Here is a 26,456-nt window from a genome sequence, read left to right as displayed (position 1 = left end):
GCTGCCAGCTAGCTCTCCACAAATCTCACATGGTCGCCCACTGAAGCTAAGCATGATGAGACATTAAACCAAGGTCCTGACTCTCTGTGGTCATAAAAGGGTCACTAAACACCAAAACGCATTTTCTGAGCTGTTGACAATCATATATATGTCCCACACTGCTAAAAACACTATTAGGACATATATATTACTCTAAAAAGTGTAAATTGGTTGTTTTTGCGTTATTTCGAACAAATTTGTACTTCCGGTTTGAAACGAATTTTTAAAGCTGCGTCACGGTCATGAGATCTTAGCATTTATTCCAGTGTGTAGACTGGACGTCTGTACCAAGGCGTCCCATATTACGTCTCTGAGTGTGTTGTATTCATTCATGAGTAAGACTTGGTTCAAACCAATCAGCGCGCTCCATTACGAATGCGCTGCAACTTCATTAATATGCATGCTAGCTTTCTTAGACTGTACCTGAAACAGTGTTCAGTCGGCAGAGAGACGACACACGTCGTGTTGCCAAAAGTTGTGGGAAAAGAATAAGAAATGTTTGGAGATACGGGTCGCCAGTGTTGCTTTCATAATGTGAAGGTTTTGTTTTCATTTTCTCTCTATGAGAGCGCTGCTGGACTCACGCATGGATCCGTAGACGCGACGCGCGACTGAAAAGCGTTTGTTTGGAATATTTTTTGCTCGAGAGCTTTTCTCATCAATGGTGAGATCCGGGTTTGCTGCTCATCTCTTTTAAAAAAGACGCAGCTCCAGTATGTGCTGATTATCCTGTCTACAGATTCGGTAAGTGTGTGTGATCAGTGCCCTTTCTTTGTTCATTCAGATGGCAAAGTTATAGTTCATATGGTCAGCAGTACTCTTTCAGTGTTTAAAGACAGACCTTAGTCAAAATTATTTCTAAGTTACTTAGTTTACAGTATGTTAAAATCACTACAATATTGAAAGATCCGCTGTAAATGCTGCTCTCTGTGTGTAAACACGTGAACACTGTAAGCAAACTATTGCCGACCGTCGTGTTCAATTTTCGCCGCATTTTATGACAGGATTGTCTACACACACACAGAGTTACAGAGAAATGGAGAGACTTTTTTCTCTTATACGACGTGCGGTATCAAACATCCCACCGTCAGTCTTTCTCCCCTGCATGTGCGTTTGTTTGTATTTGGTCAGAAGCGTGTGCCCAAATGGCAACTCCCATTTTTATTCAAACCCAGCGCATTTTTCCTCCCCCGACACTCCCCCCCCCAAACAAAGCTAGACACACCCACTTTCCTGACTTTTTCCAAACTAGAGGTGTGAAAACATCCTGCTGAAACGGGGGGTTTCATGGCCCTTTAAAAATCCCAAAAAAAGAGTAGGGGTTTAACCCTGACATTCTGGACAAATTTGGCTACTGGCCTGTGTCCATCATGGCCTCCTAACCCTCCTCATATCGTAATTGGCTTCATCGTCTCCTCTCCACCAATCAGCTGGTGTGTGGTGTGCGGTCTGGCGCAAAATGGCTGCCGCTGCGTCATCAAGGTGGATGCTGCACACTGGTGGTGGATGAGGAGATTCCCCCCAAAAATGAAAAATGTATAAAGCGCTTTGATTATTTAGAAAAGTGCTACATGTGAGAAATTATTATTATTATTATTATTACTACATTTAATGATTTTCAATTCAGATGAGAAAACAGTAAAAACATAAGATTGCTGGTTTAACATGTTTATTTCAGCTGGTGTTGGGGATGCATTCAAAGGACAAAATAATTAAAATATTTTAAATATTTTACAATGATCAACTTTATTTTTTTTTTTTTAAGTACAACCATTATTTATATTTACTGATGTACACAATGATCAATGATTCACATTCAACCAGTCATTTTAATATAAAGACATGATAGAAATAATAAAAGAAACTCTGTAGGTGAAAAGGAATTACCCACACCATCATACAAGGATCCATAAACCATACAAGAAAATAATTTTGAAAACTCATACTTTAGTTTAAAATAAATATATAATGATTAAAACAAAACATTACAGTAATATAAACCTCAGATTCCCAATAAATTCACTGATATGTTTAGACTAGTTTATTTGACATTTACACATGTAAAAAAAAAGCTTTTATCCAAAGGCATTATAAATTACTCATCACAAAACTTGGATAGCAGAATAAGACCTCGTATTCTGGAACAAAAATATATCATAGAGCAGGCCCGGATTAAGAATTCACAGGCCCATTGGGCACAATGTCTCGTAGGCCCCCTACCTGGTCGCACCCCTTTTGTTAAATAAAAAAAAATAAGAATAACCTAATATTTTTAAAATAAAACTAATCTATAATGTATTGCATGCATTTTTAAAATAAATTATATACAGTACTTTTTTTGTAGTTTACAGAGATTTAACTATTTTTTAAAGCATTTAAAGCACACTTTTAAAAAAATACTAATACAACTAGGGGAAAGTAATGGATTTTAATATATTGTTTAAGTTCATAGAAGCAGTCCTAAAATTTTTATTTAAAGGTAATTTTAATGTATAACTTGTACCAACTTATAATGCATATGATTTGGATAAAACCTCTCCAATCCAGGTCTATGAATCTGAGTCCTCCATAATACACATACAGTAATGATTCCTACTTGTCTTCCTTATCATGAAGTGTAGGCAAAATCAGATATGTAGTGGGGGGAAAAAATGAGTTCATCAGACGCTGGATTCTAACCGGGTTCATGATTGTGTCAAAACAAGTTGCCATGCACTTTACTACTTACGCCACTCCCGCTGCTATGTGTCGCGCTCATTAGTTATGTTTTCTCTGTCAATAAAACGGTGATGGGCAGGAATCACTCAACTAGCTTATTCCAATGAGGTGCGCTATTTGCATTTAGCCTAAATAGACACTCCAAAATTTGCATTTTTTTCCAGCCTCGCAGGGGCTCCGAGAGCGCACGGGCCCCTGGGCCTGTGCCCATAATGCACATTGGTTAATCCGGCCCCTTCATAGTTAATAAAGCTTGTTCTAACAACAGATAAAAACACCACAAACCCCAAACACTTTGAATGAACTGTTCACCGCACAAAATTAATCAGTTTTTTTTTTTTGAAGTGCTTAAATAATATGTCAAATAATATGTGCTTTGAAATATTTTTTTTTTGTGTAATCTTTTTTTGTTAAGTCAGATCAAGAGTTAAACTACACTAGCTCTTTTTTCCAAATGTGTCATTAAAATATTTACAAATGTACAAAACTGATCAGAGGTCAGATGGTAATTAGACATGGGTTCATGGAAGGTTTACTCTAATGACAAACCATTAAAAATTAAAGTCATTTGCATGAGGTACAACCGAAAGCTTGATTTGATGAATTTCTGACTCTGTCAACAAGATTTGAGCTCAAAACCATTACAGTTTCTCAAAGATGCCAAATCCCCACAATGCTGTGCTTCAAAATTACCAATTACTACTGTAGTGTTATGCTGGGTTCACAACTAGTGTGAGATTAAGTGTCCATGCAGGTAAATTACATACAAAGATTATCACCTCTTCTGCAATAGTTAAAACAAAAACAACAACCAAAAAACATCTCACAACTAATCCTGAGCAAGATAAGCAATGCTTCACACTTGCTGTGATAAGACATTAATGCCTACTAAAGTTGATGTCAAATATTAAGTAAAATGTTACTTCACAATCCAATTATAAATGAAAACAGAACACATTCCTCATCTTACTTCTTCACTCTCAGTAGTTTCTACAGATGAAGTTGAGTTGATCAGTTTCAGGACAGCTGATCCAGGTCTGATCTCCTCCAGACTGAACTGCTCCAGATCTCACTGTGGGCTCACAGTCCTCCTCTGATGTGCCGTTCCCTGGAGCCCAGTTCTGATAGCACACGGTCTGTCCACTCACCCAGAACCAGATGCCCAAAGCGCAGGAGTGACGTAAACCCAACCACACCGCCTCAGTAGACGCCAGTTTAACCACGTTCATCACCTTATACTGCATCTCCACTGACTGAACCGAGACCAGATCCACATGATTCTGTCTGCAGTATCTCAGAGCCTCAGACCACGACAGCTTCTGCTGGATCACAATCAGTTTATCTGGACACAAAACAAAGCAGAAACTAGAGAGAGACTGATCAACAACTACATGAAGAACAAACACTGTGGAGGAATTTGTCATGTCAGACATGTAGAGTCAACTTTAAGAGATCTGGAGCTGATGATGGATTGAGTGTGTTTGGAGGATCTGCTCACCTTCATGACATACAAAAGGAAGCTTCCATCTAACACTGCACAAGTAGTCGCTCCATTGTCCCTGGTTGGACATTTCAACCACTCCACAGTGTTCATCATCTGGAGCTTTAGCTTTTTCAGCATTCCAGTATCTGAATGAGGAGTTGCTCTGATCTGACCACTGCCATGTGTCACTGAACAGACCGATCCAGACACTATATCCAAATTTATGACTGTCATTAATGAACTTCTCCAGCTGTTGACTCTCATTCTGGTTCCTCACAGTGACCAGATCAGTGTGATTCTGTCTGCAGTAACTCTGAGCATCTCTCCAGTTCATTGTCTGATTGACAAACACCAGGCCTCCGCTCACTTTAAGAAAATCAATTTATTTTATCAGTTTATTCTTATTCAGCTTTGGATGTGAACAGAAGCAGTGGTGAAATGTTAAGAACAATTGTTTATCAATATTACTTTGGTTACTATTTTGAGTCTTTAAACAATGACTTGTTCGACTACAATTCAGCATCTCTTTTTCTGTTCAGTTAACAGCTTTGTCAAAAATATATGCTACAACAATACAGCAGATTTGATTCAATGTAAATTTTATAGTGTCACATTTATAATTATATTTAAAAGATCTTTTGTTAAATAAAAATGTATTATTAAATTTGTACTCACTGTTGCAGATGAAAGTCCAGGTGTTACTACATGATCCAACAAACCACTTTCCATTAGTCATAACAGTACAATTATTACTGCCGGCTGGTTGTCCAGATGCCCAGTTCACAAAGAACACAGGATCACCTGAAGACCAATACCATTTACTGTCATTTGTACCCTGAAGACCAATCCAGGCATTAACATTCACATTCACACTCTTTATCAGCTGGATCATGTCATTCATGTTATCAACAGTGGCCAGATCTGTGTATTTCTCTCTGCAGTATCTCTGAGCTTCAGCCCATTCCTTCTCCTCATTTATAAAGTGATACTGACGCTGAACACATTCAGATATGGAGCAGAGAGCTGTGAAAGAGACACTTTGCTTTAATGCTTTTCAGAACAGAGTCAAACCTAATGAAACTATAAACCATAAATAAAACTACAAACACACTCACCAATGAGGAGAAGAGGGAAATATAGAGTTTGAGCCATTTCTGAGGAAGAAACACATAGAGATAAACATGTAAAAAATCTGATAAATTCTAGAGAAGAAAAATGTCAACAGAAAGATAAATGCAGAGTACACAATAATAAAGAATATCTAAAGTGTAATATGTAGATGTGTGTGTTCTTACTTCAGAGCTGGTGTGTTTCTGTCCTCAGTCTGATGTTTCTGTCTGCAGTTTTAGACTGTGTGATTATTCTAGATCTGCTCCTATCATTCATTAAACACGTCACATTATTTGTTTATTACACTAAACAAAAGGCTTATTCATTTTCTTCCTCATTCTGGTGTATTTGCATATTTCATTAACTGTTGATCATTGATTCTGTATTTTTTGAAGCGACTTTATTTGAATGTGGTCGAGAGTCGAGTCTACTGTAATATATCTCACAATGTGTGATTCTTCTATATCTGCTCTCATCCATCTTTCAGCACAGTAAACGTTTTGTTTTATATTTCAGTTTTCTATATCTGTTCATCTTTTTTTTTGGATCCATTTGCACACTGGCATCTGTCATTCAGTATCAGTAAACCTGAATATTGACCAGACAATGTTATAAAAGTAAAAACTTGTAATTTGCAGTAATCAAGCATTTTTTTTAATGATCGTTTTTAAAATAATAATAATAATAATAATATATCAGTGAATGTGGTCAGAAGCCAAAAGTGATACCTGTGGTGACCAGGAGGATTGTGAGAGAGATAGAAAAAAGCTTGCTTGACCTTTAAAAAAGCTCATCTGGACAATGAAAAGGTCTTCTGCTCTTCTGTTTTATGGTCAGATGACACAGTGATTAAATTGTTTTGCCACAATAATGTAGCCTTCATTTGGTGTAGGAGAAGCCTTCAACCTTAAGACCATCAACCCCACTGTCAAACATGGTGGTGGGAGTTTAATGTTTTAGGGGGTGTTTTTCAGCTGGTGGACCAGGAAATCTAATCACAGTAAATGGCACCATGAAAAAGGAGCAAACATGAACATTTTCAACAACAACATCAGTCTGTCTGCAGAGAAACTTGATCTTGAGCACCAGTGGACATTTCAGACCAACAACGACCCAAAATACACAGCAGAAGTGGTGAAGAAATAGTAATCAGACAAAAATATTAAAGTTTTTTAAGTCAGAGTCCTGACATAAATCCAATTGAGAATCTGTGGAAGACGTGTATCTCTCTAAAATCAGCGTGATGGCAAAGAGATCATCCAACCTGAAAGAGTTGGAGCTCATCTCTAAAGATTATTGAGCAGAAATATCAGTGGAGACATGCAAAGACGCTGGTCAGCAATTATATGAAGGGTTGATTGCTGTAATAGGCAATAAAGGCTTCTCTGTTGATTATTGAGAAGGGCATGCATCATTTTGGACATGCCACTTTTTGTTCAAATGTAAATAAAAGCTGAGATTTATTTATTTCTTTCTCACAATGATGCCTCTTGTGCATCGTCTTAGTATCTTTTGGTTGAAGCTTGTGTCAGTACCGGTTAAAAAATAAATAAATAAATAAATAAAAACTTGCTGGTCGAATATAATTAACTTTAAGTCAGATTTTGGGTGTGAATAATTTCAGTCTTGGCTGTATATTAAGACAAGTAAGTGTCTTCTGATCTGGCATGCATATCAGCCTATTATAAAAATCAACCTTTTATAATGCATAATTGGGGATCTTTATTATCACTGACAAGCTCTGTAACAATGTTTCCTATAACATATGAGGAAATACAAAATACATTAAATATATTAATAGATCAATTATTTTTGTTTAAAAAGGTAATTGACTCCAAATATTTAAACATCTATTCATTTATTTAACTTTTTTATCCACTTCTGTCCAGTCTGTTGCAAAATACCCCAGTAGAGCTCTACATAACCTTCTCTGTTGCTGTCTATTAAATCTTTTCCTGACGGCTGAGTATCTCTTCTGCATTCATACAGGGCTGTTCTAATCATCTCCTTTACATTTGTCTGGAAATGTTTGTTAAGTCTGACGGTAAATTCCTGAAAGCAACGTTAACTTACCCTCTGCTAAACTCTGAACTAGGTTAATTAAAACTAAACCTGCTTAATCAAGGTGTATCAGTACCAATACCACTCTTGGGAGTAGGTTCAGTAACTCAGAGTTTGTGAACCGTGAATACAATCAACATTCTCAGCAAAACATCTAAACCAAGAGTCACCATGAAAACAGATGCCAACAATCAGCATGCCACACCTTAACTTTCTTATTCTCCGGTTTAATGGCGAGTTACATTCCTAAGGATTATCACCCCTATTGGTAGTTGTAACATTTATTATTTATCTTAATTATTTTTCCATAAGTTTGTTTTAGGTATTTTCATCTGTAATGGACAGGTTAGTGTAGATTGCAACCAGGAAAATGTGGTAAGCAGAGAGAGAGGAAGGATCAGCATAGGACCTCGAGCCAGTAATAAACTCAGGTCACCGTAAACACCTCAGTGCCATGAGTCAGCAATCTAATCACTAGGATATTTGCACCAACTTCAATCTTAATTTTTTATAATGAAACTTATATTTTATTAGGTGACATATATATATATATATATATATATATATATATATATATATATATATATATATATATATATATATATATGTCACAACCAGCGATCGCTTCCCAGAGGATCGCTGGTTCTCACACAAACTTGAAACTACATTTCCGCATTTCCCAGGACTACATTTTCATACATGCACTGCTCCCAAACACGCACACCTGCTCACTCATGTTTCCTGATTGCATCACCAGCTGGATCTTGTTCACAGACTGATTACATCCCATTCAATAGCCACTCTCTCACGCCACCAGTTTGCCGAGTCTTGTTTTCCTAGTAACATTACAACGCGTTTCCCTGTCTTGTTTCTCCGTGTTTTGATCTTAGCCTTGTACCCTCGTTTTCCTGTTTAGCCGCCTGCCTTTCGACCTTTAGCCTGTTTTACGTTTATGATTCTGGACTGCCTGTATATACCTGTTTGCACCTGATGACCATTGCTTGCCTGACGTTTGAATGAACTGCATAGTGGATCTTACCTCCTGTGGCCTCTGTCACTCCACCCTAGTCGTGGTAACAATATATATATATATATATATATATATATATATATATATATATATATATATATATATATATATATATATATATATATATATAATAAAAATACATAAACTATAGATTTTATTCAAAGCATCCGGCTAAAAAACAAATAAAAATAATGCAGATCCACCAGGTTAGATAAAGTAATAAATACCAATACATATAAACATTATCTTATAATGGCATTTTATAGTGAACACACTATACATGAAATACACTATATATTTATAAATAATCTATGAAACACGCATGTATAAAACTCAGTTTTAGGCTTGGGAGGTAATAAGCCGCCTTTCCACTGCACACGACATTTGGACACGACTGTCGGAATATGCCCCCTTCTGGCTGGCGCACAGTATTTTCAGTGTTGTCGTGCACCACGGGGGAGAAGCTGATTCTCAAGCGTGTCCGAAATAAAGGAGTGCAAATGCAATAGCCTTTATTCTCTGTGCGTTTACATAGTTTAATGGATGAATGAATACTAGAAACTCATAGACCGCTAAAATATTGGAGGGAATGTGGAGACGATATTAAAAACAAATATTTTTTATTACTTTCTTACTTACATTTATGAACAGAAAAGTTTTTCTTTAATATAGACTTTTTATAATAAAAAAACAAACAAATAAACTCCTATTTCTCATCTCGCGTGCACGGACCTGCTTGGACAACACTGGAATACATCATATCCGGTCGGCAGGTCGCATGCGGTCTAGTGGCAGGAGTTCAAATATTTCAACGGATCCGCAGCTCAATTTGGATCCGAATTTTCCGCATATGGAGATGGTGGGAACTCAACGCAGCTCCCGGACTGCTCTCCATTGAAAATAAATGACTTCCGGTCTGTCGCTTGTCGTTTATCGTGTGCAGTGGAAAGGCGCTATACAGTAGTATGGTATACCGCAGGGTCTAAAAATAGCAACGGTGTCAGTTTCAATACCGTTATACCGTCATAAAAACAATACACTTAAATAGGAGACAAGTATTAAATATTATTTATTTAACGCCTACAAATGCGTATGCGTGATTGTCATCACAGGACAGTGTGGATGAGGGAGAGGTGAGGTGGCGAGTGGCGCACCAAGTGACCTGCAGTTTGTCAGTATTTCCGGTTACAAGCCAACAGTTTGGTGACGCTGTCTGAGCCTTACGTCATATTTTTTTATTATGCACGTTAATACAGGATACTGCGGTAAAATAGGGAGGAGGTTTGACGGTATCAAAATTTGTATACCGCCCAAGCCTACTCAGTCTTCTCTGTTTTTGGAGCTGAAAGCTGAGTTTTTTTGCTAAAACATGTCCTCAAACTTATCCAAGTATGTCCCCTAACCCGCTGTCAAGGTGTGTTTAATAAATGTGTGAACTCTGCAGGACACTGGTTGTTCTGTGTGAGCAGGTATGAAAAACAGCACATTTACTTGCACACTAATAAGCCAAAAACTTACAAATTCAGCTTTAATATCTTGTAGTGTTGGGGTTATTTTAGAAAGCTGCTCTTTCTGACAGCAATACAGGTAAAATGTTAATGCTAATAATGACGATTTACAAGTAATACACTGCGAAAGGGGACTATTGTTCATTATATGTAATGTATTATTTTAGTTTTCTTTTATATTTCTGATGTGTACTCCTGTTATTTTTGTTTGTTTGTTTGTTTATAAAACATGAATACATTTGTATATGTGCACATTGTCATTATTCATTTGCTTATGTACACAGCAGGCTTTGACATTCTGGATGGACAATATTTACATACATAGTGTATCTGACGTAAAACTGATGAACAGTGAGTTATTGTTTAACTAGAATCAGATGTTGTTATTGTTCTAATTAAATTTATTTCAATGTCATTCATTTGGTGCAAAAATGTTCAAAAAGTAAATTACAAAACTATCTTTTTATAAAAGGCCGTCTGAAATGTGTTAAAATGTAAATTTACTGTTTGTTATTGTTGAAATATTTTCAATACTAAATGTAGAAATGTTTGTGCATATCGATCAAATCCCTGTAAATTAATCTGCATAAAGACAGATTATCCTCAGTATTTAATACATTACATTATATCATTTAACTCTGATGAGAAAACACTAAAGAAGAAAAATTACTGGTTTTACATGTTTATTTCAGCTGGTGTTGGTGAAACATTTCAACACAAAATGATTGTAAATATTTTAACAACAAACTTTATTTTTAAAGAAAAATCATTTTTGAATTTCACTGAGGTACATAATGTTCAGTGATTCATATTAATATAAAGACAAGATAGAAATAATAGATAAATCTATAGGTGAAAAATAATTACCCATCAAGGCCATAACCATCATACAGAGTTAAACAAAACACAAGAAATTAAGAAAGATCATGTATAAATGTATAAAACTGATGATTGTAAAAAACTATCGATTATACGGACACGGGTTCACAGAAGCTTCACTCAGAAGTGATGAAGCACTGAAATTTATATTAATTCTGCATAACGTATGAAATATCAAAGCTTCACTCAATAAAATCACATGACTGTCAGATTAATTTATAGAACCAACATTTGGGTTTCTCTATATTTTACCCAATTTGAGTTGACATAATCCAGCTTTAACAGTGTAGTTTCAGAAAGATTTCAAATCCCCACAAGCTGCTCTTCAGATATGCTCATCACTATAATAATGCATTAATGCCTGCTGATGTTGAAGATTTCATGTAAAATTATTACTTCAGTGATAAATGAACACATTCCTCATCTTACTTCTTCACTCTCAGTAGTTTGTGCAGATGAAGTTGAGTCGGTCAGTTTCAGGACGGCTGATCCAGGTCTGATCTCCTCCAGACTGAACTGCTCCAGATCTCACTGTGGGCTCACAGTCCTCCTCTGATGTGCCGTTCCCTGGAGCCCAGTTCTGATAGCACACGGTCTGTCCACTCACCCAGAACCAGATGCCCAAAGCACAGGAGTGACGTAAACCCAACCACACCGCCTCAGTAGACGCCAGTTTAACCACGTTCATCACACGACGCTGCATCTCCACTGACTGAACCGAGACCAGATCCACATGATTCTGTCTGCAGTATCTCAGAGCTTCAGACCACGACTTTGTCTGCTGGATCACAATCAGTTTATCTGGACACAAAACAAAGCAGAAACTAGAGAGAGACTGATCAACAACAACATGCAGAACAAACACTGTGGAGGAATCTGTCATGTCAGACATGTAGAGTCAACTTTAAGAGATCTGGAGCTGATGATGGATTGAGTGTGTTTGGAGCATCTGCTCACCTTCATGACACACAAAAGGATACTGGTTATTGGTAATATTAGACATGTATATACTCCATTGTCCCTGAACAATCTGTTCAACTGCTGCACGGTGTTCGTTAGTTTGACTTCTAGGTTCACCAGTTTTCCAGTATCTGAATGAGGAGTTGCTCTGATCTGATCACTTCCATGTGTCTCTGAACAGACCGATCCAGACTGAAGATCCAGATGTCTGACTGTCATTAATGAACTTCTCCAGCTGTTGACTCTTATTCTGGTTCCTCACACTGACCAGATCAATGTGATTCTGTCTGCAGTAACTCTGAGCGTCTCTCCAGTTCATTGTCTGATTGACAAACACCAGTCCTCTGCTCACTTTAAGAAAATACATTTATTTTATCAGTTTATTTTTATTCTGCTTTGTATGTGAACAGAAACAGCTGTGAGATGTTAAAAACAACTGTTTATTAATATTACTATGGTTACTATTTTTATTCTTTAAACTAACTGATAATTCACTATGTCTTTTTTAGTTTAGTTAGTCGTATATTTGTCAAAAACACCTGCCATAACAACACAGCAGATTTGACTTTTTTTTTTTTGAGAAATTTATTTTGCAATGTAATTTTTTTTATGTCACATTTATTCTGTTTAAATAATCTTTTGTTAAATTAAAGTTTATTATAAATGTTTGTACTCACTGTTGTAGCAGATGAAAGTCCAGGTGGCAGTACATGCCCCAACAAACCACTTTCCATTAGTCATAACAGCACAATTATCACCGCTGTGTGGTTGTCCAGATGCCCAGTTCAGAAAGAGCACAGGATCACCTGAAGACCAATGCCATTTACTGTCATCTGTACCCTGAAGACCAATCCAGAAAACTCCATAATTTACATTCACACTCTTGTTCAGCTGGATCATGTTGTTTATGTTGTCAACAGTGGCCAGATCTGTGTATTTCTCTCTGCAGTATCTCTGAGCTTCAGTCCAGTTCTTCTTCTCATTTATAAAGTGATACTGACGCTGAACACATTCAGATATGGAGCAGAGAGCTGTGAAAGAGACACTTTGCTTTAATGTTGTTCAAAACAGAGTCAAACCTAATGAAACTATAAACCATAAATAAAACTACAAACACACTCACCAATGAGGAGAAGAGGGAAATATAGAGTTTGAGCCATTTCTGAGGAAGAAACACATAGAGATAAACATGTAAACAATCAGATTAATTTAAAACATAACAACAGTTAAAAAAGAAATATAAATGCAGAGTACACAATAATGAAGAATATCAAGTGTAATATGAAGATGTGAGTTGTTCTTACCTCAGAGCTGGTGTGTTTCTGTCCTCAGTCTGGTGTTTCTGTCTGCAGTGTGATTATCCTATACCTGCTCTCATCTATCATTCAACACTTTGCATATTTTTTATTACTCTAAACAAAATACGTTTCCATTTTCTTCCTCATTCTGGCGTATTTGCATATTTCTTTCCTCTCTGTTGATCATTGCTTCTGTATGTTTTTGAAGTGAGTTTATTTGAATGTGGTCGAGAATCGAGTCTACTGTAATATTTCTCACAATGTGTGATTCTTCTATATCTGCTCTCATCCATCTTTTAGCACATCAAGTATTTTGTTTATGACTGTAAAAGTCCCTGTTTTGTATTTCAGTTCTGTAAATTTGTTTGTGCAATTTTTTTTCTTGATATATTTGCACATATTGACCAGACAAGCAAACACTTGTAATTTGCAGCTATTATGGATCATTTAAATTACCTTGGAAAATTGGAAAAGTAATAATAATAATAATAATAATAGCCCTCCTGTATATTTCCCCCCAATTTCTGTTTAACAGAAAGAAGTTTATTTCAGCACATTTCTAATCATACTAGTTTTAATAACTCATCTCTAATAAGTGATTTAATTTCTCTTAGTCATGATGACAGTAAATAATATTTGACTAGATATTCTTCAAGACACTTCTATCAGGCTTAAATTGACATTTAAAGGCTTAAATAGGTTATTTAGGGTAAAGTTAAAAAAGTGACCTTAAAATGGCTTAAAAATCGAAAAACTTATTTTATTCTAGCTAAAGTAAAACAAATGAGACTTTCTCCAAAAGAAAAAAAAAAACTATAAAAAACACTGTGAAAAAAAAATCTGTCCTCTTTCATTTATTTTCCTTTGGCTTAGTCTCTATTTCAGAGGTTGCCACAATGGAATGTACTGCTAACTATTTCATCATATGTTTTACACAGCAGATGAGCAAAAGGAAAACAAATAAATTAATAAAAAAATAAACAAATAAAAACAACCCGGGCTCATTGTGGAAACGTAGCCCCGCGGACGTTTCTGCGGATCGCGTTTTACGTCCTGGGAGGTACGTATTCGAGTGTTTTTTTTCACGGATCCGCGAGTGACATCTCGGGCGGATCCGGATTTCGTTTTTCGTCTTACCTGATTTCCGGAACCTGCTGTTCCCCAGACTCGATCCCGGTCGTCGTCCACCGCGGCCGGCTCCGGCTCCTCCTCCTCCGGTCCCTCCGCTCCGCCGACGCAACGCTGTGAGCTAGGCGGACAAACTGATTGCGTCGGGAAAGCCCTCGACTCGGAAGCGAGCCGTCGGCCAGCGAGCGCGAAGAGGAGGGGCGGAGCGGCGCCACACCGCCCCGCAGCATTCGCTCGAAAAAAACCAAACGCTGCCTTTACATACCTCCGGCCACGTAAATCACGGTCTCCAGAAACGTCCGCGGGGCTACGTTTCCAGAATGAGCTTGGGTTGAATAAAAAACAATCACAGCAGGGCTAATAATTTTGACTTCAACTGTATATTTAAAGGCAGACACAGATTGTAATGATTGAATTGTGTCACCACAATGATGTAGCCTTCATTTGGCATAAAAATGGAGAAGCCTTCAACACTAAGAACAACAACCCCAATGTCAAACATGGTGGTGGGAGTCTAATGTTTTAGGGGGTGTTTTTCAGACGGTGGACTAGTGAACCTAATCAGTGTAAATAACACCATGAATAGGGAGCAAACATGAACATTTTCAACAACATCAGTCAGTCTGCAGAGAATCTTAGCCTTGGACACCAGTGGACATTTCAGCATGACAATAACTCAAAATACACTGCAAAAGTAGTAAAGAAATGGTTATCAGACAAAATATAAACTTTTTTTGCTGTGGCGCAGCCAGAGTCCTGACTTAAATCTAATTGAGAAGCTAAGGAGAAGCTAAAATATCAGCTTGATGGCAACGTGATGACCCTCCAACCTGAAAGAGTTGGAGCTCATCTCTATAGATGAATGAGCAGAAATATCAGAGGAGACATGTAAAAACGCTGGTCAGCAATTATAGGAGGTGTTGATTGCTGTAATAGCCAATAAAGGCTTCTCTATTGATTATTGAGAAGGGTATGCATCATTTTGGACACGTCACTTTTTGTTCAAATGTGAACAAAAACTGATTCAAGCTCTGTAACAATGTTTTCCATAAAGTTTGAGCAAATATAGATTACATTAAATAAAAATATATAGATAGATCAACTATTTTTGTATAAAAAGCTAAGTCACTCCTAATATTTGAATATCTATTCATTTATTTTACTTATTTATCCACTTCCATCCAGTGTGTCACACAATACCCTGGTAGAGCACTACACACCCTTCTCTGTTGCTGTCTATTATACTTTTCTCATAACAGCTCAGTACCTCTTCTGCATTCATACAGGGCTGTTCTGTAAGTTTTAGCTCTAATCAACTCCATTACATTTGTCTGGATATTTCTGTAAAGTCTGAAGAGCTGCGGTAAATTCCAGAAAGCAAAGTTAACTTACCCTCTGCTAAACTCTGAACTGTAGGTTAATTAAAACTAAACCTGCTTACTCAAGGTGTATCAGTACTAATACCACTCTTTGGAGTAAGTTCAGTTAACTCAGAGTTTGTGAACTGTGAACCAGTGGCGCAAAAAGGGGGTATGCAGTATATGCGGCGCATAGGGGCACCACACATGGGGGAGCGCCATTGTGCCAAAACTATTTTTAATTTTTTTCTTATAATTATATATTTTTTATACATATAAATACATATTTTGATTAAAAATATTTATCCTGCATTTTATATAAATATACAATTGTATTTTATTGAATAAAAAAATTATACCCCCCCTCCCTCTTCTTTGACCATTTGATTGATCCGTTGCTCGGTTACAGTCACATGTTCAAAATGGAGAGAAGAGTAAAGAGACGTGGAGCGCGAAATAGAAAACAAAAAGAGAACAAACCATGCCTTAAAATGAAAACTGCCATGACAAATTTGATAATAAGGGATTGGTAAGCTTAACCCACACTATTATTACCATACGTTTAATCAACTTCTAAAGTTTTTGGGAGCGACGGGCAGCCATATCATTAATTATTCATTATCGCCACTCAGTTACCGCATGCATGGGCTTTTACTTAAAATAAATGCAGGCGAGGTGGTTTTGTCCAGGCAGGGGGACAGTGACGCACGGCCACACCTGAACTGCGTCCGAAATCGCATATTTGCATCCTGTATAGTATGCGAAAAACACTATAATTCTATAGGCTAAAGCCATGATGAGCTGGTGTAAAGTTAACTTTATGGTAAACGCTTTTGATAGTAGTAGATTTATGGACCGTCAACTTCAAAAGAAAACATTTTTTATTTACTGCATTTAAATATTGATTACAGTTACTATAGTTATTTACAAAAGAGCAAAAATGAATTTAGTTTGATCCTCTGTTTTGTTTGATAACAGAGGTGTGAGTCTGACTTTAAGAATGCAATGAAAACATTTGTTTTGTTTATGCTAATTTAAGATAATATTACTTGTGTTTCAAATAAAACATGTTTACATATTATTGTGTATTTGTCTATTTACACACCTGAATCTTAAAGTATGCGCTTTCATTCATCTTCAAATCGCGTGTATAGAAGCCGTCTTTATCACTATGGGGTGCGTCCGTCACTCAGTACCGTTATATGGATTCAGAGGCTGCATAAGGGCGGCAATAGACGCACAAAGCTTTACTAGAAAGGACGTGAACGCTGCCGTTTTTACATTAATTTTAATGTGTTGTCAATCCAAAAATAATGTGAAAGCTTAATTTTCTTAAACAGTTCTTGCATCACATTTGAGATCGGCTCTGTGTAGCTGCTACTTTCACTTTTCATAGAAACATTACAAAGGCAGAAGAAATACGGGAAAATACACACACGGAAGAGCGGATAGAATGATAAAATATGGTAGAATTAATATGGCAAAAATGAGAGGGTTTATAGGTATGAATTGCATACGTTGGCACACACATTTTAGTTCATAATAATTGAAAACAATAACATGCAGTCACACATCCATGCGTAAAGTTCATGTAAAAGTTTTATCAAAATAAACGGTCAAATCATACTTATAGTTGAGCTCAAAAGGTATGAGTAATTTGAAAAATTTTCTTTATTATTATTAATTAATTATTTTGCAAAAATAAGAGGGATTACACAAAATGTATGTTTAAAAGTAGGCTACAACCCTAAATATTAGGGCCAGACAGAATCTGCAAACATTTTTTGCTATTTCTGCTAAGAATTACAGGCAGAAAATACTACTTAACCAACTGTATTGTAAATAAATCATATGAACATTTTAATATTACTATTATTATATCACAATAATATTAGTTAAATTAATTTAAATACAGAGTTAATATAAATGTTATAAATGTACACAAATTTACACAAGTAAATACATAGACTCAATGATGGGCTAAAAATCTGTAGAAAACTGCAGATGTCTGCGCATGTAGACTCCGTGTGGGCCTACTGAATATATTTGGGGGGGGGGGGGGGGGGGGGCGCAAAACTTGAACTCGCATACATCTGAGTAAATGTGCAGTTGCGCCCCTGCTGTGAACACATAAAACATTAGCCACATTTCCACTGTCAGGCCAATGCTTTTATCAGCCGGGCCATGCTAATAACGCAGGAGCAGTAGTGAGGCCGGAATCATGTTGCGGTTCCACTGTCAGGCTAGTAGCTCGCAGCGCGTCACGTACAGCTCGCCCCCAGAATGTCCTCCAAATCAAATATCACACAACCCCCTGTAGGAAAATGGTTTTTCCCTCCCCGAGTTCAGGATTCGCTTGAAAGTAGACGCAGGAAACTTAACTTTATCAAGTAATCAAAATTTAATAAAAAAGAGAGAATCAGATCAACAATGTCTGAGCTCAGGAATACTGAATAGCCACCATGCATAAGGCACACTGGGCGCTCCAGTAGTGCCGTACAATCATAAAACAATAGTTTTTATTCTTGGTTGTCTCCTCCCCACTCTCGATGAGCCTCCAATCCATCATCAGATCTCATCTCAGCCAGTTAGAATCAGCCAGCAGCCTGTACACACACACAAACACACACAAAACACACATGCACCCCTACACAGATTGAGATACGCCTATGAAATGCTGGTTCCTTGCAGGTGTTAAGCCACATCCTGTACCAAAGCACAGCTTTCCATGAGCTCAGATCTCTCGTCTTACTTCTGTGGAAAAACCCCGTTTCTCTAGAAGCGAAGCTTAAGCGACAGGCTCACATTTCAAACAAAGCGATAGGCTCATATTTCAAACAACGAGCATTTCATCAGTCAAAACTTAATATCAATGTTAAACATATATAAAACATCAAAAATATGAAAAAAACTTAATATCAATTCTGAACATATATAAAACATTAAAAAATATGATTCCCTCAAAAATATAATTCCCTCACCCCCCACTTCAGTGGGAATCTGGCAGATAAAGCAACCATCGCATCATCATAAGAGCATTAAAATTACGATAACTGAAACAAACAAAACACACGGTACTGTACAGCATTACATTATGTCTAACCGCACAGGCCTGTGCGTTCTCATTCATTATATGTTTACTCGCCGAACGACTGCTGGCATCGTACATCAAGTGGTCTTCCCTCTAGCAAAGGGATGACCCAGTGCACCATCCATAATATAACAACAGAGAAATTCTCTGATCATAACTCTGTATGAAATGTATTTTATAACATCCTTGTTTTTATAGACATCTTCAAACATTCAGCCCAAATGCTCTGGAGAGACCTAAAACATATTAATATTTCCTTAGGCTATATGACACTTAATAGGTGATTCCCCTTTATTTTAGAGAATAATTTAAGGATGTTGCATATTTTTCGGTGTTAAGTGTTAAGTGTTTCAGGACACAAGAGCAAGTAATAAAATATAGGGTCCCACTTTATATTAAGTGTCCTTAACTACTATGTACTTACATCAGAAAATAAATACAATGTACTTACTGTGTTGATAATGTATTTGAGAACACTTGTGGTGCTCTTGAGTTGGGATAGGGGTTTGGTTATGGACAGGTTTGGTGGTTTGGGTAGGTTTAAGGGTGGGTGAGGTGTAAGGGATGGTCAACAGTGTATTTACAAAAGTAATTACAAAAGTTATTTACAGATGTAATTACATGCAAGTATTTAATCGAGCATTAGTACACAGTAAATACATGTATTTACACAATAAGTACATTGTAACAAACTATTAGCTCCTGTGTAAGTACATATTAGTTAAGGCCACTTAATATAAAGTGGGACCAAATATAGCCTATAATTAATTTTGCTCAGCAGCTATAATAAAGCTATACATCTGGGGTCTCAAACTCGCGGCCCGCGGGCCATTTGCGGCCCTCAGTGCAATATTTTGTGGCCCGCGCCGACCGCTGTACACTGACAGAATCAGCGGAGCGGGGAGAGAGAGTGTACACAGCGGTCACTGGCATTCCCCGCCCGCCGTGTAAACAAAGGGGCGGAGATGCCGATGACGTCACCACGCACTTTGTTAGACGCTGTGACGGCTGGGAAGTGTAAGGAGGGAACTCGCGCCGGCCAGAACCAAGGTAAGCTGTTCCCGCCCCTGCCTGCCACTTAGCTACCTATCTGCAGCCTGCCACCTACCTAGCTACAGCCTGCATCTTATAGATATTATAGGTAGCTACAGACTGGCACAGACTGATGTGACTGGAGTGGGGTGGGGGTGTTTTATTTATACATATATACGCCTTTTTTTTAGGTGAGGAAATGGAAGTTTTGAGTGAGTTCCCCCAAGCCATACTGAGGGTCTCAACTGCTTCCGCTCTAAAGCCAAATGTGGTTCAGATTTGTGAGAAGAAGCGCTGTCAAGTCTCTGGCAGCAAGAAGTAGGCAAAAGATGCCATGTTCAGAAGAACTGTTCATAATCTTCACTTAATGTTCTAATAATGTTCAGGACACTTCATGTTCAGAAGAAATAATTAAAACTGTTAATAATGACATTTGAGGACTTTTTTTTGTGTGAAATCCCTTATGCGGCCCAGCCTCACCCAGACTTTGCCTCCTGCGGCCCCCAGGTAAATTGAGTTTGAGACCCCTGCTCTACATTATATATTTTTTACCACGTTATATAAAAACAAACACTTGTTAGAACCCAAAAAATGCTGTGTTTGCACAATTTAATTTTTATCATCGTATCCAAATACTTATTTTCAATATTTCAAAACTCCTCCGTTGTTTGTTGTTTAAAAAAAAAAATCCTTTAGGTATGCCCCATATGGTCCAAAACCTGACAGGTGGACAAATCTACATGCAGATAATAAACAATAGTGCTAATAATAACATTACACAAAAGAAAGTTGTCATGAAAAAACTAAAAAAGCCCCCGAGATGAAGAAGGCATGAAGGCAGTGGCTTTTATATTTATGTAGAAAATAATATGTTTTGTAATTTTCTGTAATATATTGTAACCCTTTAATTCTTTTACAAATGTAAAGATATTCGTGTATTGCTGTACATCCTGCGTTTATCAGACAATGTATAAGCGAGGCGCACAACCAATGCACCTGCTTTCAGCTGGTCTTTCAGCTTTCAGCTGGTCTAATATCATCGTATCCAAATACTTTATAAAAATATTCATTTCAAATCTCCTTTGTTGTTTATTGTTTTTCATAAATATATAAAATCTTTTTTTTTTCTCAGATAGGCCATGTAAAACGAATTTTGAAATGGCTTGAGACTGTTTAATTTATTTGTGTTGTATATAACTAAATTGTTACAGCTGTTGTTAGTTTTATATTGGTTTATTTATTTAATGTGGGTTTATTATATTCAATATTTGTAATTCTTTAAACGATTTTTAATATAGCTTAGGCTATTTTGTCTAGATATGACTATTATGTTGAGCCTACAAAAGTGGACACATAATTTGTAGTTTTATGTCTGTATGTTGAATTCATATTGTGTTTTTATCTCCAAAATAAAACTGTCAAGCGTGCACTTTCAGACGGTCTCTCATAGACACATGCATCAAAACACACCATTTAAACTTGACAATAACTCTTGACAACTGAAACTTACTGGCTGCTGTGTCTTTAATCTGGTGTAAAGATTAATATGCGTTATTAAAACATTAAGGAGCATATTACTCTTATTATTGAAACATTAAGAACGCAGCAAAGGTATATCACTTATAAATTAATGCTCCTTTATCATTTTATGCAACAGCCTTACATTTAAAAGGGAAACATAAAGGCGATCATCACGGCTGGACTGGGGCAAAAAATCATCCCTGGCGTTTTGGGTCAGAGCAGCCCACTATACCTACAATTAAAATGCTATCTATCTGTGCATGTCCAATATGTTTATCAACTCATATTTTATAAAACACAAAAGCCACATATATTAAATAAATAAATAAATACAGACTTTAATCTCAATTTAGCTTCTGTACACTGTCCATAAAGATTTTTGTTAGGTTTTAAAAATACACTATTCATTTATTCATTCATTTATTTTTCTTTGGCTTAGTCCCTTTTTTATCAGGGGTTGCCACAACGGAATGAACCACCAACTGCAGCAGATAAACTTCCAGCCACAACTCAGTATCAGAAATCACCCATACACACTCATTCACACACACACTCATACACTACAGTTAGTTTAGCTTATTCAACACACTATTCACTCAGCCTATATTCAATAATAAACATAACAATAACTGCCTGCTGACGCATGAGTAAATCTTCAAAGGGAACAGTGTACTTTATAACCTCATTCACCTCATCCTGCTTGCTGTTTCACTATCTAAACAATCAAAACAAAATATTAGGAAATGTATTTCATTTTGATAATATGATTAAGGCAAGGCAAGGCAAGGCAAGTTTATTTATATAGCACATTTCATACACAATGGCAATTCAAAGTGCTTTACATAAACAAGAATAAAAGAAACAAGTAAAATAAAAATAAAAACAAATAATAAAAATGCATAAAAACAAAACAAAACATAAAAACAGGTAAAATGTGATATGAAAGAATGAAGAAGAAGAGAAAAACATGATAGTGCAATCTGTCGGACGCAGCACAGTGCTCATTCAGTAAAGGCACAGCTAAACAGATGTGTTTTCAGTCTTGATTTGAATGTGCCTAATGTTGGAGCACATCTGATCATTTCTGGAAGCTGATTCCAGCAGCGAGGGGCATAGTGACTAAAAGCCGATTCACCCTGCTTTGACTGAACTCTTGGAACTTCTAGTTTATATGATCCTAATGATCTGTTAGGTTTGTATTCAGTGAGCATATCTGTGATGTATTTAGGTCCTAGGCCATTTAGTGATTTATAGACCAGTAATAATACTTTAAAATCTATTCTGAATGTAACTGGCAGCCAGTGTAAAGACCTGAGGACAGGTGTGATGTGCTCTGATTTTCTGGTTCTGGTTAGAATCCTGGCTGCAGCGTTCTGGATGAGCTGCAACTGTCTGACTGTCTTTTTAGGAAGACCAGTGAGGAGTCCATTACAGTAATCCACCCTGCTGCTGATAAAAGCATGAACAAGTTTTTCTAAATCTTCACTAGAAACAAAGCATCTGATTCTTGCTATGTTTTTGAGATGATAGTATGCTGATTTACTGACTGCTTTGACATGACTGTTAAAACTCAGATCTGACTCAAGAGTCACACCAAGATTCTTGACCTTATTTTTTGTTGTTTGACCTTTAGTGCCAAGTAGGGTTGTAACGGTATGAATTTTTCACGGTATGATAATCGTCTAAAACAATACCACGGTTTGACGGTTTCGCGGTATACGGTATGTTACAAATGTTACAAAATAATAGAACAGTGAAGCAAATTTGACTTTTTCCAAATAATATATTTTTAGTTACTATAAACAACACCACTTACAATGAACAAATAAAAATAAGAAAATAATAAATAATGTGTCAAAGTCCAAATAAAGTCCAAATAAACATGGTGCAAATCCTCAGTAAAAAATAGATATAAATATTTATAACAGCAAGAGCAGCAGTTCGTCTTTGCTGTGTCACTGTTTTGTCATGTTTCTGTGCTGCTGTGCATGCAAAAGTACTTAGTATGAGAATTATTTCATGCAAAACTTTTTTTTTTTGCGTTTTATTTAGCCGCGCATAAATGTATGCCTATCTCTCATTCCGTGTTGTTCAAAAAGCTTGGTCCACAAACAAAAGCGAAACCTATGCTTATTGGTTGTGATATAGCGAGTTTGAACCAATCTGGGCATGGAGGAGGGACAATGCATCAATGTATCATGTCTGATTTGACACAGATGACTCTGATTGGAGACACAGTGACGAGCGTTTCTTTGTCAAATCAGCGTTGTCAAATGTTGATGACGTAACCGCACTGATTCCGGAGCCTCTGAAAGTCCGCGAATGTTATGTTATGATACAGCACTGGAAAGCTGAGACTCTCTTCTTTATGCCAATCTTTGAATTGTATGAATCGGATCAGCGGATCAAAAGTTATTAAACATTTAAGAGCAATACTTATTTTTAGCCGCGGGCGGCTGTCTCTGTCTTTAAGGGGTAAAACCGTTGATATGCAATTGTTCATGGTATGATAATCGTGCACGTTCAAATCGTGGTAAACCGTCATACCGGTATATTGTTACAACCCTAGTGCCAAGGTACGCATTTACCTTGAGAACCTCATCTTTGTTTCCAAACACAATCACTTCAGTTTTCTCTTTGTTTAACTGAAGAAAGTTTTGGCACATCCAATTGCTCATTTCATCAATGCATTGGCAGAGGGTGTCAATGGGGCTGTAGTCATTAGGCAGTAAGGCTAGGTAGATCTGAGTGTCATCAGCATAGCTGTGGTAGGAGATTTGGTTCTTTCTCATTATTTGGCTTAGAGGGAGCATGTAAAGGTTGAACAGGAGAGGTGCCAGAATCGAGCCTTGTGGGACTCCACACGTCATGGGTGTCCACCTCGACCTATGGTCACCTATACTGACATGGTAACCTCTACCTTCAAGGTAAGATCTAAACCATTTGAGGACCGTGCCAGACAGCCCAACCCAGTTTTCCTGCCTATCCAGAAGTATGCTGTGATCGACAGTGTCAAATGCAGCACTGAGATCCAACAATACCAGCACTGTTATTTTACCTGAATCTGTATTTAGGCGTATATCATTGATTATCTTTATAAGAGCGCTCTCTGTACTGTGATGTGCTCTGAACCCCGATTGAAAATTGTCTAAACACCCTCTGAAGTTTAAGAACTTGTTAACCTGGTTAAAAACAACTTTTTCAATGATTTTGCCAATGAAAGGGAGATTTGAGATTGGTCTGTAAATGCTCAATAGGGTGTTATCCAGGTTGCTCTTCTTCAAGAGGGGTTTAACAACTGCAGTTTTAAGTGAGGTTGGAAAAATCCCTGAGAGAAGTGAAGCATTTACCACTTTTAGAATATCCATTTCTAAACAGGTAAACACCGTTTTGAAGAATGATGTAGGGAGCGTGTCAAGACTGCAGGTTGATGTTTTCATAACTAGCACAATTTCTTCTAAGATTTTGCCGTTAATTGCCATGAAATCTGACATAATGTCTGATTTCTTAAGTTGTGGTTGAGCTTGTTTGATATCGACACAACTTGACTGATTGGATGAGCTGATTGCCTTTCTGATATTATTGATCTTATCAGTAAAGAAATGAGCAAACTCATTACATTTGCTTTCAGAGAGGAGCTCACTTGGAATCCGACTGGGGGGGTTTGTGAGTCTCTCTATCGTTGCAAAGAGTGTACGAGCATTATTTAAGTTGCTGTTTATAAGGCTTGAAAAGAAAGTCTGTCTAGCAGTGTTTAGTTCCATATTAAAGGCATGAAGACTGTGTTTATAGATTTTATAATGGACTACTAGTTTCGTCTTTCTCCACATACGCTTTTCATCATTTGTACTCTAGGTGACCTTGTCCAAGATCCCTTTTGCCTGCCAGTCATCTTCTTGACTTTAACAGGAGCAATGTCATTTATGACATTCTCAATTTTAGAATTGAACAAATCAAGGAGAGAATCAACAGAGTCTGCAGATATACTTGGTGCTAGCCATATGGCCTTCATAAACTGCTCACTGGTGTTCTCATTTATGCATCTCTTTCTGACAGAGACAGATCTGTCTTTAATAGCTGGAGTGATCAATATATCAAAAAAGATACAGAAATGATCAGATAGTGCCACATCCTTAACAACAGTCGATGAAATGTGTAAACCCTTAGTTATAAGTAGATCAAGAGTGTGTCCACGATTGTGTGTGGGTCCTTGAACATGCTGAGTCAGATCAAAAGTGTTAAAAACAGTCATCAGTTCTTTTACAGCATTGATTTCTGGATTATCAATGTCAATATTAAAATCCCTAGCAATACTAAAATAATCAAATTCAGAGGTTACAATTGATAACAGCTCTGTAAAATCCTCAACAAAAGCTGGAGAATATTTTGGAGGTCTGTAGATAATGATCAGTAAGATGCGTGGAGACCCTTTTAGTGCTATACTCAGATATTCAAAAGACAGATAGTCACCAAATGACACTTGTTTACATTCATAGACATCTTTAAACAGGGCAGCGATGCCTCCACCTCTCCTATTAACTCTGCAAACACTCAAAAAGTCAAAGTTTAAAGGAGCTGCTTCATTCAGAACTGCTGCGCTACAACTGTCATCTAGCCAAGTTTCAGTTAAAAGCATAAAACCAAGGCAATTTGTGTTGATAAAATCATTGACTAAAAGAGACTTATTGTTGAGTGATCTGATGTTTAAAAGCGCTAACTTAACAGTTTTAGCTGTTTTTTCTATAGTAGTCTCAGATCTACATTTAATAGACACCAGATTTGAATGATTTGCTATACGGCCTGATGAAGTCTTTGGTTTTCTGTCACTTAACACAACACATATCTGCTTAGAGAAAGCTGCAGACACACTGGGTTCCTGCTTGTTCTGAAAACATTTGATAAAGACACTGTTATCTAAGCAGGTCCCCTACACACATCACAGAGAGCTCTTGTGTTCACCAGCTGAAGATGGGGCGTTGTTGTTTGGGCCCTGACGGTGTGATCGGAGGGCTCTTCCAGGTGGGCTCATAGGTGGTTGTGGAGCAGGCCGCTTTTTGGTTGGTAACTGGGGGCTTGCGGCAATGGAGTGTAAAAGTTTAGTTCCAGCATATACCAATTCCTCTATCTTTTTTGAAAAACCCAAGAGTGGTGAACATTGTGACAATGAGAACGTGTCCGGTGACAGAGGCTGTGCATCTGGAGATTCTGTCTGCAGAAATATGTTTTCCTGAGGATCATTT

At 37.1% G+C, this 26,456-nt stretch overlaps 3 protein-coding genes across 3 annotated transcripts in view; all 3 read right to left on the bottom strand.

The window, feature by feature from the left end:
* The window catches only part of si:ch211-272h9.3, a 151,163-nt gene that overhangs the window by 72,518 nt on the left and 52,189 nt on the right, over positions 1-26,456 (bottom strand).
* On the bottom strand, positions 1,692-5,592 carry LOC147842952 (macrophage mannose receptor 1-like). The gene is made up of 5 exons (XM_087260438.1): positions 5,536-5,592; positions 5,356-5,394; positions 4,916-5,263; positions 4,256-4,606; positions 1,692-4,099 (listed from the first exon to the last, which is right to left on the bottom strand). The coding sequence occupies exons 2-5, from the start codon at positions 5,390-5,392 to the stop codon at positions 3,738-3,740; spliced, it is 1,098 nt and encodes a 365-aa protein (XP_087116564.1). The 5' UTR covers positions 5,393-5,394; positions 5,536-5,592; the 3' UTR covers positions 1,692-3,737.
* LOC100334522 (C-type mannose receptor 2-like) lies at positions 10,620-13,039 on the bottom strand. The gene is given in 4 exon segments (XM_087260420.1): positions 10,620-11,629; positions 11,786-12,139; positions 12,466-12,819; positions 12,912-13,039. Coding segments are annotated over 4 exon segments (1,107 nt in total). The 5' UTR covers positions 12,949-13,039; the 3' UTR covers positions 10,620-11,267.

This window comes from Danio rerio, chromosome 7 (genome assembly GCF_052040795.2).
Source record: "Danio rerio strain M-AB ecotype USA chromosome 7, GRCz13ab, whole genome shotgun sequence".
Classification (NCBI taxonomy): Eukaryota; Metazoa; Chordata; class Actinopteri; order Cypriniformes; family Danionidae; genus Danio; species Danio rerio.
Note: the sequence above shows the minus strand (reverse complement) of the source record. Positions and strands in the feature narration are given on the sequence as shown.

Bases quoted from the DNA above. Each gene is read 5' to 3' on its own strand.
- LOC147842952 (XM_087260438.1), bottom strand. From the start codon at position 5,392: ATGGCTCAAACTCTATATTTCCCTCTTCTCCTCATTG. The intron at 5,264-5,355 runs GTGAGTGTGTTT...TCTCTTTCACAG, and splicing joins TTTCCCTCTTCTCCTCATTG to CTCTCTGCTCCATATCTGAA. The intron at 4,607-4,915 runs GTGAGTACAAAT...ATTTTCTTAAAG, and splicing joins CTGGACTTTCATCTGCAACA to TGAGCGGAGGCCTGGTGTTT.